Here is a 17,883-nt window from a genome sequence, read left to right as displayed (position 1 = left end):
GCACGATTCCCAGCTTGCATATGTGCTCTTAGTAACTCACAGGCCTGTTTTTTATCGGATTAGTCTTGCCAATTGGCAGTCATCAGGATTGACACTCTGAAAAGCCTTTAATTGACGGCTCTTAATGCTCGATCAGATCATTCCGAGTCGCATAACAGGACTTCAATCCCATAAGACCTTGCTCGGTTGCTTTTACATGCTGAACGGCGTTGTCCTTGTAACGGTGATGTGAAAACATGATGTATATGGCAGTGTGAAATGTAACTGTCACATACAAAGTCTGTTTTTTCTGAGGATATTCCAGCTGTTATTTTTTTTCCAGCAGAACAGCCAACAATATATGAGTTGGGTATTCAGTGTACAGAAAGCTGGTTTTCCGCTTATCATATACAGTCGATCTCCAACCTGTTGCTTTCTGGCTGTTGCAAAACTACAACTCCCTGGAAGCCCTGACAGCCATGACAATTGTATTTTTTACAACAGATTTGGAGAAGTTGGTGTAGCAGTGATGCATCATATGACTCCAAGCAGATTCTTCAGCACTTGATCTTTTTTTGCCTCTTTGAACAAAAGTGGAGCGCTGATCATGAATGGTATAATGCATAATTCACACTAATGTCCATACATGTATGGACACTCTTAAGGTGTCCATTGTACTCCAGCTGTTGCAACATTACAATTGCCATCATGACTGGACAGCTAAAGCTTTGGTGGGAATTGTAGACCCAAGGTTGATCATCCTTAGTCTAAGATGTATGACAGCCTCCTGAATGATGATGTTGGTGGAGAAAAGGGTCTGACATGTTGGATTTTCACCTCATGACCTACCTTTTCCTCAAAGGAATAAGCCACTGCCAGAAGAGTCTGGCTACAGCTGACCCCTAACATGAACGTTAAGCTTTGCCGAATGTTGACGTGGAGGGTCATGAGAGAGAGCTGTCGACACAATGAAAGCTAAATGCTGAAAGAACATTAGAGCACCAGATATTACAAGTGTATGACCAGGCTTAGAGGGATCTTACAGGACCAATGGCTTTGTCTTATACATTAGAATAATACTGTCCATGTAGACTGGTCTTCTGGCATATAAAGTTCCATCTCTACAAAATATTGCAACCGTTTGTCGAAAGGGGACAAGGGGTTTACTCCAAAAAATGCCCAAATGGGACTCCAGAGGGTTTGGGGTTAATATTCGAGGATGATATTCCAGTCTTAGTAAATTCCTCCCCTAAGGATTTCTGCTCTTTATTATACAGTATATCTGATGTCTTTGATGTGTATTGCCTTTCTACTGTCTCATTATAGGTGGCCATATGCATCAGTTTAAAGGGGTTATCGAGCGCTACAAAAACATGGCCATTTTCCCCCTACTGTTGTGTCTAGTTTTGGTGGGGTTGGAAACTCAGTTCCATTGAAGTAAATAGAGCTTAATTGCAAACCACACCTGAACTGGAGACAACAGTAGGGGGAAAAGTGGCCATGTTTTTGTAGCGCTGGATAACCCCTTTAAAGGGTTTATCCAGCGCTACAAAAACATGGCCACCTTCAGCACCACTCTTGTCTCCAGTTCAGGTGCAGTTTGCAATTAAGCTCCATTCACTTCAGTGGAACTGAGTTACAAAATCTGCTCCCAAACTGGAGACTAGAGACGTGCTGTCTCTGGGAGAAAGTGGCCATGTTTTTGTAGCGCTGGATAACCCCTTTAATGTCTGCTGGACCTGACGATTTTGGCCAGATCGGCCAACCATTGCGTATGAATAAGGGCCTCCCGACTATTTCTGATGCTAGATTTTGGGGAAGAGAAGAATTGGGAAGGTGGACTTCGGCACGCAGAGTCTGGCGATGGGTAACTCAGGAGACATGCACATCCTAGGAAATTGGAAATAGTCAAACAAGCTTTTGGCAGACAATCTCAAACAGCCCCTAAAGTTCTCAACCAGTGACCAGTTTAGAGTAGGTACACAATACATTGACCACTTTATGTTCTGCATAGAATCTGAACAGGGACTATGGAGACACACCATCCAGTACTTTAAAGAGGAACAGTATGAAGATACTAAATGTCTGAAATCCCTGATAAATATGATGCAATTTTCATGGGATCCTGAATATGAAGATGAATAGCTCCATCAGAGACCACTTCCTCTAGTATATAGAGATGCTCCCATAGATGTCATGAAATATGCATCCTAGTCTGGTGACTGAGGGAACATAGTGTGCTGTTATTCTAAAGTAGGAGGGAGATACAGAAATGTGTCTGGTGGGTGGTAGAAAGCTGGCATGTCTCTCAACTCCACAACTCATCAATGCTCTCCTGAAAACGCAGCCAAGGAGAACAAAATTTACCACCAAATCTACAGAGAGGAGCCAGCGAATTACATTATCAGTGAGGCTGAAAGAGAAGCTGCGGAGACACATCACATCACTCACCCTTCCTGCCCATCTCCCCATCAGGGCTTGTGTGGCCCTATATCAGCTTCAAGGGAGGGGGAAACAAACCCTGATTATTCTGAGGTCTATCTGGAAGTTCAAGGGGCAATAAAGTCAATAATAGAACCCCCCAAACTGTAACATAACATGAACCCCCAACTATAACATAACGTGACCCCCCCAACTATAACATAACATGAGCCCCCCAACTATTCCATAACATGAGCCCCCCAACTATAACATAACATGACCCCCCAACTATAACATAACATAAGCCCCCCAACTATAACATAACATGACCCCCCAACTATAACATAACATGAGCCCCCCAACTATAACATAATATGACCCCCAACTATAACATAACATAAGCCCCCCAACTATAACATAACATGAGCCCCCCAACTATAACATAACATGAGCCCCTCAACTATAACATAACATGACCCCCCAACTATAACACAACGTGACCCCACCAACTATAACATAACATAAGCCCCCCAACTATAACATAACATGACCCCCCAACTATAAAATGACCCCAAAAACTATAACATAACATGACCCCCCCAATTATGACATAACATAACCACCCAACTATAACATAACCCCCAAGTATACCATAACATGAGCCCCCAACTATAACATTACGTGACCCCCCAACTATAACATAACATGAGCCCCCCAACTATAAAAGGACCCCATCAACTATAACATATCATGAGCCTCCCAACTATAACATAACGTGACCCCCCCAACTAAAACATGATCCCAACCACTATAACATAACATGACCCCTTAACTATAACATAACATGACCCCTTAACTATAACATAACATGACCCCCCAACTATAATATAACATGACCCCCCAACTACAGCATCACACGAGGCCCCCAACTATGGTATAACATAAGCCCCCCAACTATAACATAACATGACCCCAAACTATCACTTAACATAAGCCCCCAATTATAACATAAAGTGACTCCCCCCAACTATAACATAATATGACCCCCAACTATAGCATAACATGACCCCCCAACTATAACATGGGGCCCACAACCATGACATAACATAAACTCCTGAACTATTACATGAGCCCTAAACTGTCATAACATGAGTCCCCCAACCTTGATCTAACATGACCCCCCCCCCCCTCAGTGACATAACATGAGCCCCCTATTATAATTATAGCCCCCAATTCACATTATAACCTGACTAACCTGGATCAGAGCATTGTGGGAGAGGATTGGAGGACACCAGCATTAGTTAGAATCACGACCATTCATTGGGTGTGCACTGGCCCTATAAGACACCCACAAGGTGGTGCATGCAGCTACACCTGCCCATAGAAGCACAATGCTGGGGGTGAACGGTGGTCGAATGCAAGATGATGCTGGTGACAGTGTGTATTGTTAGTGTAGTTACAGTGTGTAGTGTAGTTAGTCTGTATTTTTAGTGTAGTTACAGTGTTCAGTGTAGTGTAGTTACAGTCTGTATTGTTAGTGTAGTTACAGTGTTAGTGTAGTTACAGTGTGCAGTGTTAGTGTAGTTACAGTGTAGTATAATTACAGTCTGTACTGTTAGTGTAGTAATAGTGTGCAGTGTAGTTACAGTGTGTAATTTTAGTGTAGTTAGTGTTCAGTGTTAGTGTAGTTACAGTGTTAGTGTAGTTACAGTCTGTATTGTTAGTGTAGTTACAGTGTTGGTGTAGTTATAGTCTGTATTGTTAGTGTAGTTACAGTGTGCAGTGTGTTAGTGTAGTTACAGTGTGCAGTGTAGTTACAGTGTGCAGTGTTAGTGTAGTTACAGTGTGCAGTGTAGTTACAGTGTGCAGTGTTAGTGTAGTTGCAGTGTAGTGTAGTTAGTCTGTACTGTTAGTGTAGTTACAGTTTGTATTGTTAGTGTAGTTACAGTGTGTATTGTTAGTGTAGTTACAGTGTGCAGTGTAGTTACAGTCTGCAGTGTAGTATAGTTACAGTGTGTACTGTTAGTGTAGTTACAGTCTGTATTGTTAGTGTAGTTACAGTGTGTAATGTTAGTGTAGTTACAGTCTGTATTGTTAGTGTAGTTACAGTGTGTATTGTTAGTGTAGTTACAGTGTACAGTGTAGTGTAGTTACAGTGTGAAGTGTAGTTACAGTGTGCAGTGTTAGTGTAGTTGCAGTGTAGTGGAGTTACAGTCTGTACTGTTAGTGTAGTTACAGTTTGTATTGTTAGTGTAGTTACAGTGTGTATTGTTAGTGTAGTTACAGTTTGCAGTGTAGTTACAGTCTGCAGTGTAGTATAGTTACAGTGTGTACTGTTAGTGTAGTTACAGTCTGTATTGTTAGTGTAGTTACAGTGTGTAATGTTAGTGTAGTTACAGTCTGTATTATTAGTGTAGTTACAGTGTGTAGTGTAGTTACAGTGTGTATTGTTAGTGTAGTTACAGTGTGTAGTGTAGTTACAGTCTGTATTTTTAGTGTAGTTACAGTGTGCAGTGTTAGTGTAGTTACAGTGTGTATTGTTAGTGTAGTTACAGTGTGTAGTGTAATAACAGTCTGTATTGTTAGTGTAGTTAGTGTGTAGTGTAGTTATAGTCTGTATTGTTAGTGTAGTTACAGTGTGTGTTGTAAATGTAGTTACAGTGTGTATTGTTAGTGTAGTTAGAGTGTGTAGTGTTAGTGTAGTTATAGTCTGTATTATTAGTGTAGTTACAGTGTGTAGTGTTAGTGTAGTTACAGTGTGCAGTGCAGTTACAGTGTGCAGTGTTAGTGTAGTTGCAGTGTAGTGTAGTTAGTCTGTACTGTTAGTGTAGTTACAGTTTGTATTGTTAGTGTAGTTACAGTGTGTATTGTTAGTGTAGTTACAGTGTGCAGTGTAGTTACAGTCTGCAGTGTAGTATAGTTACAGTGTGTACTGTTAGTGTAGTTACAGTCTGTATTGTTAGTGTAGTTACAGTCTGTATTGTTAGTGTAGTTACAGTGTGTATTGTTAGTGTAGTTACAGTGTACAGTGTAGTGTAGTTACAGTGTGAAGTGTAGTTACAGTGTGCAGTGTTAGTGTAGTTGCAGTGTAGTGGAGTTACAGTCTGTACTGTTAGTGTAGTTACAGTTTGTATTGTTAGTGTAGTTACAGTGTGTATTGTTAGTGTAGTTACAGTTTGCAGTGTAGTTACAGTCTGCAGTGTAGTATAGTTACAGTGTGTACTGTTAGTGTAGTTACAGTCTGTATTGTTAGTGTAGTTACAGTGTGTAATGTTAGTGTAGTTACAGTCTGTATTATTAGTGTAGTTACAGTGTGTAGTGTAGTTACAGTGTGTATTGTTAGTGTAGTTACAGTGTGTAATGTTAGTGTAGTTACAGTCTGTATTATTAGTGTAGTTACAGTGTGTAGTGTAGTTACAGTCTGTATTTTTAGTGTAGTTACAGTGTGTAGTGTTAGTGTAGTTACAGTGTGTATTGTTAGTGTAGTTAGTGTGTAGTGTAGTTATAGTCTGTATTGTTAGTGTAGTTACAGTGTGTGTTGTAAATGTAGTTACAGTGTGTATTGTTAGTGTAGTTACAGTGTGTAGTGTTAGTGTAGTTATAGTCTGTATTATTAGTGTAGTTACAGTGTGTAGTGTTAGTGTAGTTACAGTGTTAGTGTAGTTATAGTCTGTAGTGTTAGTGTAGTTACAGTGTGCAGTGTAGTGTTTGCAGCAGTTCCTATAAAACCTGCAGTATAGGAAGCTTCCCCAGGTGGATGTGTGTTCGTTGCCAACAAGAGTTTCTTTTACTCTATTGTTTGTGAAGTTAAAACTGTTTCATGATGTGGGAAGTAGAGAAACGTGTTACAAAGAAACATGGCTGCACAAAGAGCTGTGTGGCTGCATTGTGTAATGTGAATGGGGCTATGTATAGGAGGCCTGCCTTGTGGACAGGGTATCTTGCTTAGAGTGGCTGGCACTGATAGATTTGGGTACTGAAGCCTGGTCAGTGCTGTTTACTGCTATACTATACTAAGGTTTGTTCTTGCTGTGCCAGGAGCTTTCATTACAGACTGGTTAACGTTATTGGATTGCTGGCTGGAATAGGGTTTAAATTGCAAAGTAAAATAAAAAATAAAAAAAAAAATCTCCCCCCCCCCCCCCCTCCTTCCTCTCTCTCATTCACTGCTCATTATCAGGAAATCTTGACTCTTTTACATCAGTCTGTATGAAAGCCGGTATTCAGACGTCAGAGAGGTCAGTGCTGACTTCAGAGGAGATAGCCCGGAGATGTAGCTGTAAATTAACTCTTTGTTGTCCTTTTTTGGTGCCTCATCTCCCTCCACCCCTCCCCTCTCCATAGAAAATCATGAAGACAGGGGGAGAGCTACAAACCGCTTTTTCATGATAAAAATGCATTTTTCGGCTAATAAACCCAATTACAACGTTTCTTAAAATCACCTGTACTATTGATTTCTGCAAAAAAAAAAAATTTAAACGACAGCGACACCTTAACTTATCAGCTGCTGTATGTCCTGAAGGAAGTGGGGTATTCTTTCCAGTCTGACACAGTGCTCTCTGCTGCCACCTCTGTCCATGTCAGGAACTGTTCAGAGCAATAGCAAATCCCCATAGAAAATCTCTCCTGTTCTTGACAGTTCCTGACAAGGACAGAGGTGGCAGAAGAGAGCACTAAGTCAGACTGGAAAGAATACACCACTTCCCAGATATGTTATGACTAAGAGGCCGTTTGAGGCTGAAGTGGGTCATTCATTGTTTCTTCCATGTGTGCTGGATCACTCCTTTAGCTACTTAGTGCAATGTGTTCCCCACTATAGTGTCAGATTTCGCCACCCAGGAGAGAAGGATCGGCATAACTTTACATTTATCCAGACAGAATAATAATAAAGGGGTTTTCCAGGACTGCTCTCTAACTACAGAGGAGGCCATCAATGTTGGGTCAATGAGAATCTGACAACCCTGACAATCAGTTGATTGCCAGAGCTGTGGTGCCTGCATATAAAGTATAAAGAGATTGAAGCAGACAGCGCCATACAGTGCTTAGTGGCCGTGCTGGGTTACTGCAGCCGATCTCTCATTGAATTTATGCAATTTGCAGCACCACCAGTTATGCAATTTGTAAAGCACCTGGACCTCGAAATTTCTCTTTTCTTTACTTTAGTTAAAGGGGTGCTCCAGCTAATATTTTTTCTTTCAAATCAGCTGATGCTAGAAAGTGCCAGAGATTTGTAATTTACGTCTATTAAAAAATCTCCAGTCTTCCAGTACTTATTAGCTTCCAGTACTTATCAGCTGCTGAATACATCACTTCCTGCAGGATATAGTGTATTCTTTCCAGTTTGACACAGTGCTCTCTACTGCCACCTCTGGAACTGTCCACAGCAGTAGCATAGAAAACCTCTCCTGCTTTCCAGACTGGAAAGAATACACCACTTCCTGCAGGGCATACATCAGCTGATAAGTACTGGAAGACTTGAGATTTTTTTTTTTAATAGAAGTATAAATCTCAGCCACTTTCTGGCACCAGTTGATCTGAAAGGCTTTTGTTTTTGCTGGACAACCCCTTTAACTTACCTTGGATTATAGCTACATTGAGATCAAGTACATCAAACAGGTCATATTAGTTGGAAAATAGACGAGGGAGGAGACTCCAGCTTGTGCTTAAAGTGACTGTCCCACCAGGCCCAGGCAGAAACACTGGAGGCGGGCCGACCCACCCTTAGTGGGAGGAAACCCTAGCCCCTCTATGATTTGGTTCCATTGGTTCTAATGGAGTCACGTCATGGAGGGGCTGGGGTTTCTTCCCACTAAGGGTGGGTCGGCCCGCCTCCAGTGCTTCAGCCTGGGCCTGGTGGGACAGTCACTTTAAAGGAAAAGTCTGTCAAAAATTTTTATTAAAGTATTATATTGCCCTCTAGAAGTTATACAAATCACCAATATACATTTATTACAGGAAATGCTTATAAAGTGCTTTCTTCCCGGCACTTACTACTGCATCAAGGCTTCACTTCCTGGATAACATGGTGATGTCACTTCCTGGATAACATGGTGATGTCACTTCCTGAATAAAATAGTGATGTCACGACCTGACTCCCATAGCTGTGCGGGCTGTGGCTGCTGGAGAGGATGATGGCAGGGGGATGCTCAGTGTCCCTCCAGTGCCCTGTGTCCCTCAGTGTCCTCCTGCCATCATCCTCTCCAGCAGCCACAGCCCGCACAGCTCTGGGAGTCTGGTCGTGACATCACCATGTTATCCAGGAAGTGACATCACCATGTTATCCAGGAAGTGACATCACCATGTTATCCAGGAAGTGACATCACCATGTTATCCAGGAAGTGACATCACCATGTTATCCATGAAGTGACATCACCATGTTATCCAGGAAGTGACATCACCATGTTATCCAGGAAGTGAAGCCTTGATGCAGTAGTAAGTGCAGGGAAAAAAGCACTTTAGCATTTCCCGTAATAAGTGTATATTGGCAATTTGTATAACTTTCGGGGAGGCAATACAATACTTTAATAAAAAATTTTGCCGGACTTCTCCTTTAACTACTGAATTATAACTAATGTCATTTTATGTCTGGATTTCTATTGCTCTGCTATCATACACCTCCATGTCTGGTCCCAGTTTGGTGGAGGATAACCAGGCATCCCTACTAATCCTTATAGAAGCCTGATGCCTATGACCTATTATATCTATAGCGTCAGTTTGGACATTATACACCTCTGATGTAGCTAGACGTACAACATTTTGACAATCCAGCTGGCTCTCGGCTTTTATTCACTAAATGCCCTTTCAGAGGCTGTAAATAATTCAGGAGATTACTGCTTAAAAGAGTAAAAATAACACCAGGAACATCGAAACACCATTTAGAGCCCTGACAGCCGCCGCCTCCTTACCTGCCAGCAGATTGTATTTTCCGCTTACTCTCTGTTTATTCTTTTTACTTCGTAAACTTTCCTTTAACTATCTTAAAGTGGTAGTCACTTAGAAAAAAATATATTTGTAGGTTTAGATTCGGGAGGGTAGTTTAACAATTTTTTTTTATTCAAAACACTGCAGTTTTTGCAACAGTTTTTAATCCTTTTTTTTTGTTGTTGCTAAAGTTTTAAAGGGAAATTTAAGCATTTTTTTAATCAAGTCAACTGGTGTCAGAAAATTCTACATATTTGTAATTTACTTCTACTTAAAAATATAGTCTTCCAGTACTTATCAGCTGCTGTATGCCATGCAGAAAGTGGTGTATTCTTTCCAATCTGACACAGTGCTTTCTGCTGCCACCCCTGTCCATGTCAGGACTGTCCAGAGCAGGAGAAAATCTCTATAGAAAACCTCTTTTAGGCTATGTTCACACAACGTATATCTCCGTAAAACCACGGCCGTTGTACAACGGGCGTGATTATTATGAAAATATACGTGACTTTGCTGGTTATGGGATCCTGGCCGGAGGGTATACACATAGTATACGCTCCCGCCGTGATCTCTCTGATATGTCAGTTTTCTGCGGCTGCTATTCTTGAATAGTGGCCACAGAAACCCTGTCAGTGCACACAGTGGAGCAGACGACTGTGGGCACAAGCTCCATAGTGTGCTGTGGTGAGTTCCGATGCAGGCGTGCACAGATGCGCCCGCGTCAGAACTCTGCAGGGCTAAAGATCATCCGTCCGATACTGCAGTACCGTCCGGGATGATCTTTTCAGAGACCGGCCGTTCCGTGACCCGGCCGGGTCACGGAACGGCCGGTCTAATACAGCGTGTGCATATAGCCTTACTGTGGACAGATGTGTTCACAAGTTTGTTCTATTCATGTGAATGGGGCTGTTCTGGCAACAAACACATGGATGGTTGCAACAAAATCTGTTGTGTGAGTCCACACTGAGCCAGGGTTTACACACTGCTGTTCTCAAAAACGCCATTGCTGTGCGTATAGGGTTTTTTTTTTTTCCCTGGTGTGATGGCAGAGGGGAAAAGGTTAAGCCCAAAAGAAAAAAGGACTAAACCACAAAAAAGATCATTGACACATAAAGTAAAAAATGCTAGAAAAAAACCCACAAATTAACGCACTGTGATTATCCCTCTAGGCATTATAAAGAAGCTACAATTTTGCAGATAAAGCCTGCCAGGGACCTTCTTTACATCAGGGTGGGGTGGAGGAGAGGGAGAGAAAGGCTCACACACAGTTTTTAGTGTCTTCAGCAGAAAGCAGCAGCTCAGAACTGGGGGAAGGAGACTGACTAGATAATAACAAGTATGAAATGAATTGTTAGTCTCACTATGGGCAGCAACATATGCAACGTTATGTTTGAGCGGAATACCCCTTTAATTTGGAGCAAAATCAGATTCCAAAAATATGGTACTTTTCCAGTCTTTAAAAGTTCAGGTTTCCCCTGAACTACTGCAAATGAAGGCAATGATAGCTGGCTGTTATTGGCAGGACTTGTAGTGGGTGGTGAAGGATGGTGTGTCAGGATAGTGGACAAGGAAACATTTGCAACGTTTGCCTTTGTTCCCAGAATCTCCTAACAACCTGGTCTCTACATCCTAGATGGTGTATATTTGTCAGAATGATCTTCTTGCTTCTCCTATTCTGAAGATGTACCCCCTCTCAGTCTGTCAACAGGGAAAAGTATTCATTGCATCATGGAGACATGTCTAGCAGTCAGTGATTCTTCACTAAGAGGTACACTACCCAAAAGTAGCCTCTAAGAGACATTTTATAGGGCAGAAGGTGAAGCACCCTTATGCCCTCTTGTGGCAAGACCCAGTGTTTAAAGGGGAACTATGAGCAGATTTTACTATTCTAACCTGCTGATAGCCCCCTAATGCCCCTGAGGCACCGAGGAGGAAGGTATGTCTCTTACCTTCCTCCTCAGTGTCGTTCCAAAGCAGTTAGCAGTTGAATCCACGGCTGGGAGCACCATTAAAAGCACTGCCCTCCCCCATTGCTCCAATCCTGCCCACCCGCTCCATTGATTATGATTAGAAGGAGTGGCTTATGTGAAGTGGGCGGGGCAGTGCTCCTAAAAGTGCTTCGGGCCGTGGATTCAATTATTAACTGCATGGGAACGGTGCCGAGGAGGAAGGCACGAGACATACCGTCCTCCTTGGCGCCCCGTGGGCATTTAGGGGCTGTCAGCAGGTTAGATTCATCTAACCTGCTTAGGGTGCGTTTACACAGAAAGATTTATCTGACAGATTTTGGAAGCCAAAGCCAGGAATGGATTTAAGAAGAGGATAGATCCCAGTCTTTCCTTTATGACCTGATCCCTGTTTATAGTCTGCTCCTGGTTTTGGCTTCTGTCAGATAAATCTGTCTGTGTAAACGCACCATTATAGTTCCCCTTTAATCAGACCTCACCTGTAATAATTTACATGTCCGCATCAGCCATAAGTACAGGCCAAGTGTTGCAGCTTTCCATCATTTCTATCTGGGCAGAATAGATCAGGGCAGATCAGTTACAAGAAATAAAAATTCCTTATACATTTTTCTTATTGTGCATATTTTACATACTGTAGGTCCCTGTTCCCTCCTATGCCTCCCTATCGGAGGACAGAATAGGATATGCAGGGTGAGGGGCAGGATCTAGGTGGGCACATGTAGTTTTCTATGAACTGATTTAATATTGTAATGTAAAAAGCAATTTTAATGCTGTCAAGGAAAATGTGTGTGACATTGAATTGTTCCCTGTCATAACCGTAGACAGAGAGATCCAGAGTGTAAGCTGTCAGCTGTATGTCACTGACAGCTCCCGCCATGGGAACCGCTGCTCTCTAAGGAGGCATAGAGACGCCAGGTAGGCTAGTGTGTATATATATACTGTATATATATATATATATATATATATATATATATATATATATATACTCTTTCGCGCAGATTTTTGTAACTAAGAAAAAAGAAAGAGGTGATGGTGGTGAGCGACTGATAGTAACTCAGATACATTTTTTCAGTGATTTGTGCACAAGCTCAAGGGAGGTGTATATAGAAAGTATACAGTATAACCTCATTCCTGATAATAATTGTCCCATGAAAAAGAACCAGCGATCAGCCGAAGGACAGGCTGATTGAAGCTTTTGTGCAGCCAATCCTTGTTATCAGCCGCCTATCGCTGTGTCTAGACAGATGATGATGAATTTGTATGGCTGCACATCTAGTGATCATTCACATCCAGCTGCCCCATCGATCGAGCCTTGTGAATCCACAGCAAATGATTCCTTCATGTGGCCTGTCGGCCCACCTAGAATGGCCTTTGGGGCCGTATTAGACAGCTTGACATTTGCTGTAAGCGAACACCGATCTGCAGCAAGGGCTGCACGGAAATTGTTAGCGCTGTCCATGCAGCTCTTGCTGTGTATATGGAAAATGATAAAGTAATACTTACCTGTCCAGGCTCCCTGGTGATCTCCTGTAGGTAGCGATGCATAGCCGATAATTTTTAAACTTGCTGAATGACAATGATCGGCTTCCCAGTTAAGCGTTGTCTTTTTTACACAAAGCAATATCTGCCCTGAATTGGCCTAATTTGTCAGATAATCATTCCATGTAATAGGGCCCTTAGACATTGTGAACGTCTATGTCTATTTCCATGTCCTGTATTCTACAAAAGCTACGGATGGGGAAGCCCTGTAGCAGGGGTGTAACTACCAGTGTAGCCACAGCGGCTGCTACGGGGCCCGGTGGCCCACTCCTGCAGTACACTGGGGCCCCTGAGTTATCATCATTTGCAGCACCCTGTGGCCGAGCAGCCTTCTAGGTGCTGCAAATGTCCCTTTACCTGCAATCACTCCTGACATGCACCTGCAGTTAGTTATGACTACATGTGATGGATCTGTGGCCAGTTGGGAGGGGCAATCAAAAGTTTGCTATGGGGCCCAGCCATTAATAGTTACACCCCTGCCCTGTAGTGGACTCATTCCATGCCCGGCTTTCCCATCTGTAGCTTCCGTAGAATACGAGACGTGCAGGGGCGTAACTACCACAGTAGCAGCCATAGCGGCTGCTATGGGGCCCACTACATTATGGGGCCTGCTGGCCAGCTCCTGCAATACCCCCTGCTCCATCATCATTTGCAGCACACAGTAGCTGAACTGGCTAAGTGTGCCCACCACATGAGGGGGCCTGGTGGCCAGCTCCTGCAATGCCCTGATCTGTAATTTGGAGCACCCAGTAGTCACCTGGCCTCCTGGGTGCTGCAAATGTCCCTTTAACTGCAAGAACTCCTGAAAGGCACATGCAGTTATATGTGGTGCTGTGATCACAGAGTTGGGAGCCATTGGCTCCCCACCCTGCCAATTAGTCTTGTGGCTCCAGGCAGCACTGTACCTCTGGCCGCAAGAGGCCACTCCGACCCTCGTTCAGTGCTTTGGTGACATGGCGGGAGAAGGGACAAATGAAAAGTTTGCTATGGGGCCCAGCCATTTCTAGTTACGCCCCTGGACGTGGACGTGGAAATAAGCTCCAGACCTTTTACAGTGATTGCTTTCACTTCCTATCCCTTACCGGTACCATTGCCAGGATTTTACTATCACCCCAAGTTCTAACATGGTGTAGCAGTAGCTCTCATTCACATGCACTTTCCCAGTCCTCTCCTTGCAGCGCTTCTTTCCTTACCATAACCACTGCCATAACCTTGTACCTGCTTCATTTTGCCTCGGTTGCTTCTCCGGTCTGGCACAGACTCCTAACAAGCTGTTCCCTGTTAATTTTAATTGCTCCCCCTGGGACATTCTTCAAACAAGACTGTTATCAGAGCCATTAGAGAGCCGTAACATCTGCAACAGGTTCCAATGCAGTACGCGAGCTTCATAGAAGCAAATGGGATTAACTCGACGGTGACGGTGCACGCTTTGTTAGGATATACATTTTTAGATAGCATGTTCTATGCTAATATAGCTCTGGTATTATAATCCATGCTATAAAAAGAGAGTTGTTATGTAAGCTAACGCTGGAATTAATTCTCGGATACGCTATTATTTTTTTGCGTGACATTTTATTTTGCCATATGTTCAAGATGAACCCATGTGAGTCAGCAGCAATCGATATACAGTAGTGTTCTCCGAGCTGTGGCCCTCCAGCTACTACAACTCCCATCATGGGGCAATACTGCCATATAGTAACATCAGTCCTTGGTTTATGTAACATGTTCTCTGTGCTCATAGATGTGAAGTGTGCGTTTTAGTGGCTTATTGCATTCCCATGCTTGACGCCAGAACTGGGCAGCCATGATTTGTGCCTTCCTCGTCTAATAGCTAGCTGCCATTCCTCATAACAGTCTGTGTCTGGTTTTGCAGTTCTGCCCCATTTCATTTAGTTTAAGTGACTGTACCACCAGGCCCTGGCTGAAGCACTGGAGGCGGGACGACCCACCCTTAGTGGGAGGAAACCCCAGCCCCTCTATGATGGGGTTCCATTGATTCTAATGGAGTCACGTCATGGAGGGGCTGGAGTTTCTTTCCACTAAGGGTGGGTCGGCCCGCCTCCAGTGCTTCAGCCTGGGCCTGGTGGTACATTCACTTTAAGGTGAGATGTGATTCCAGACTGACCATACTGTTCCACCTTCCCCATAGCTGTATTCCTCTTCAGTGAGTGCAGAGATTCTGAGAAGTGTTAGGGTACGTCCACACTACAGAATCCCAGCGGATGACCCACTGCGGATTCTGCAGCTGGCGGACGCGCATATCTACGCTGGTCTCATAGGCTTCATTCTATAGTTTGCCAGATTACCCCCTCATTTTTCAGGCGGACGGTGGAATCTGGCAAACCGTAGGATGAAGCCTATGGAACCAGCAGAGATGCACGGGTCCGCCAGCCAGGTGATCCGCCGGGATTTCGTAATGTGGACATACTCTTAGGGGAGAAGCTGTTGTTCAGTGAGTGCAGGGATTCTGTACAGTAGGATACGCAAGGTAAATTAGGTATCTGCTAAGTCTAGAAAAGAGCATACAGATACTGTATATTGAAAAACATTGTAATATTTGCATATAATAATTTATGCATGTGTCCTTCCTAACTTATTTCTAAACGTATAGGGGTTATTCAGAGAGCTGGAAAGGATCCTACCTCTTCTGCTCTCTGGTGCTCCACTTCCTCCCTCTGACTATTTCTACAGAGGAGGACGCTCTTATTTACAGGCAGTCCTCTATACCAGTCTCCTCCTTACAGGCAGTCCTCTATACCAGTCTCCTCTTTACAGGCAGTTCTCTATACCAGTCTCCTCTTTACAGGAAGTCCTCTATACCAGTCTCCTCTTTACAGGCAGTCCTCTATACCAGTCTCCTCCTTACAGGCAGTCCTCTATACCAGTCTCCTCTTTACAGGCAGTTCTCTATACCGGTCTCTTCTTCACAGGCAGTCCTCTATACCAGTCTCCTCCTTACAGGCAGTTCTCTATACCAGTCTTCTCTTTACAGGCAGTCCTCTATACCAGTCTCCTCTTTACAGACAGTTCTCTATACCAGTCTCCTCCTTACAGGCAGTTCTCTATACCAGTCTCCTCCTTACAGGCAGTCCTCTATACCAGTCTCCTCCTTACAGGCAGTTCTCCTCACCAGTCTCCTCTTTACAGGCAGTTCTCTATACCAGTCTCCTCTTTACAGGCAGTTCTCTATACCAGTCTCCTCTTTACAGACAGTCCTCTATACCAGTCTCCTCCTTACAGGCAGTCCTCTATACCAGTCTCTTCTTTACAGGCAGTCCTCTATACCAGTCTCCTCTTTACAGTACAGTCCTCTATACCAGTCTCCTCTTACAGGCAGTCCTCTATACCAGTCTCCTCTTTACAGGCAGTCCTCTATACCAGTCTCCTCTTTACAGACAGTCCTTTATACCAGTCTCCTTTTTACAGTACAGTCCTCTATACCAGTCTCCTCCTTACAGGCAGTCCTCTATACCAGTCTCCTCTTTACAGGCAGTCCTCTATACCGGTCTCTTCTTTACAGGCAGTCCTCTATACCAGTCTCCTCTTTACAGGCAGTTCTCTATACCAGTCTTCTCTTTACAGGAAGTCCTCTATACCAGTCTCCTCTTTACAGACAGTTCTCTATACCAGTGTCCTCTTTACAGGCAGTCCTCTATACCAGTCTCCTCCTTACAGGCAGTCCTCTATACCAGTGTCCTCTTTACAGGCAGTCCTCTATACCAGTCTCCTCTTTACAGACAGTCCTTTATACCAGTCTCCTCTTTACAGGCAGTCCTCTATACCAGTCTCCTCTTTACAGTACAGTCCTCTATACCAGTCTCCTCTTACAGGCAGTCCTCTATACCAGTCTCCTCTTTACAGGCAGTCCTCTATACCAGTCTCCTCTTTACAGACAGTCCTTTATACCAGTCTCCTCCTTACAGGCAGTCCTCTATACCAGTCTCTTCTTTACAGGCAGTCCTCTATACCAGTCTCCTCTTACAGGCAGTCCTCTATACCAGTCTCTTCTTTACAGGCAGTCCTCTATACCAGTCTCCTCTTTACAGGCAGTCCTCTATACCAGTCTCCTTTTTACAGGCAGTCCTCTATACCAGTCTCCTTTTTACAGGCAGTTCTCTATACCAGTCTCCTTTTTACAGGCAGTTCTCCTCACCAGTCTCCTCTTTACAGGCAGTTCTCCTCACCAGTCTCTTCTTTACAGGCAGTCCTCTATACCAGTCTCCTCTTTACAGGCAGTCCTCTATACCAGTCTCCTCTTTACAGTACAGTATTTTCATTCTATTCAGGATGTGTCCCCTTTAAATCCCCAGCAATGGCTTTGGAGTCAAACCTACTTTTACATAAAAGAGCCCTTAATGTGCGGAGCTGCATTATTTTTACATGAGATTTTAATTTAATCCACTCTCCTGCTTAATTAATGATCGGCCCGCCGCTCCTCCACGCTTCATAGATCGGTTTTACCATCAGAACACAAGTTTTGGTGGCTGAAAAAAAAAAAAAATGAACATGCCATGAAATTTAACAACATTTTCACATCAGAGGTCATTTCATCGACAGATTTTACTTACATGTTGCTCTTTAGGAATCCACAGGGAGGTTATATGAAAGCCCTCGGCCCACTGTGTGCATATACCGCACTGTACCTCCTTCTATAGATATATATATATATATATATATATATATATTATTATTTTTTTATATATATATATATGTATATAAATTGATATTAACTGATGTTTTGTTTTTTGTTTTTTTTAGATTGGCAAATACAAAGACCGGAGTTTACAGATGAAGTATTACGTGTGGCCGGTGTTCGATTTGTATCCGGATTCGGAGGAACATAAAGATGAACATCTCAGCATTGTTACATTGGAAGAAGCTCCTTTTGTGATTGTAGAAGATGTGGATCCTTTGAGTGGCACCTGCATGAGGAATACTGTTCCCTGTCGCAAACAGATACGCATCGAGTACGTAGCGGAGATTATTTTATTCTTTAACCGCCGAGGTTGACTGCCCTGTTGTCTACATGTCCTGTAGCTGCTTTTGCTCTGGAAACTTA

General features: G+C 43.4%; 1 protein-coding gene across 1 annotated transcript in view; it reads left to right on the top strand.

Annotated features, from left to right (window-relative positions):
• Nucleotides 1-17,883, top strand: part of GRIN2B (glutamate ionotropic receptor NMDA type subunit 2B) — a 244,874-nt gene that overhangs the window by 181,498 nt on the left and 45,493 nt on the right. Inside the window, exon 4 of the mRNA XM_069967319.1 lies at nucleotides 17,583-17,791. Coding sequence (XP_069823420.1) covers nucleotides 17,583-17,791 — 209 coding nt within the window. The remainder of the gene's footprint in view (nucleotides 1-17,582; nucleotides 17,792-17,883) is intronic.

The sequence above is a fragment of the Dendropsophus ebraccatus genome, chromosome 4, assembly GCF_027789765.1.
Source record: "Dendropsophus ebraccatus isolate aDenEbr1 chromosome 4, aDenEbr1.pat, whole genome shotgun sequence".
In the NCBI taxonomy this organism is placed as follows: domain Eukaryota; kingdom Metazoa; phylum Chordata; class Amphibia; order Anura; family Hylidae; genus Dendropsophus; species Dendropsophus ebraccatus.
The sequence above is the reverse complement of the archived record's forward strand: the minus strand, read 5'-3'. Positions and strand labels throughout refer to the sequence as shown.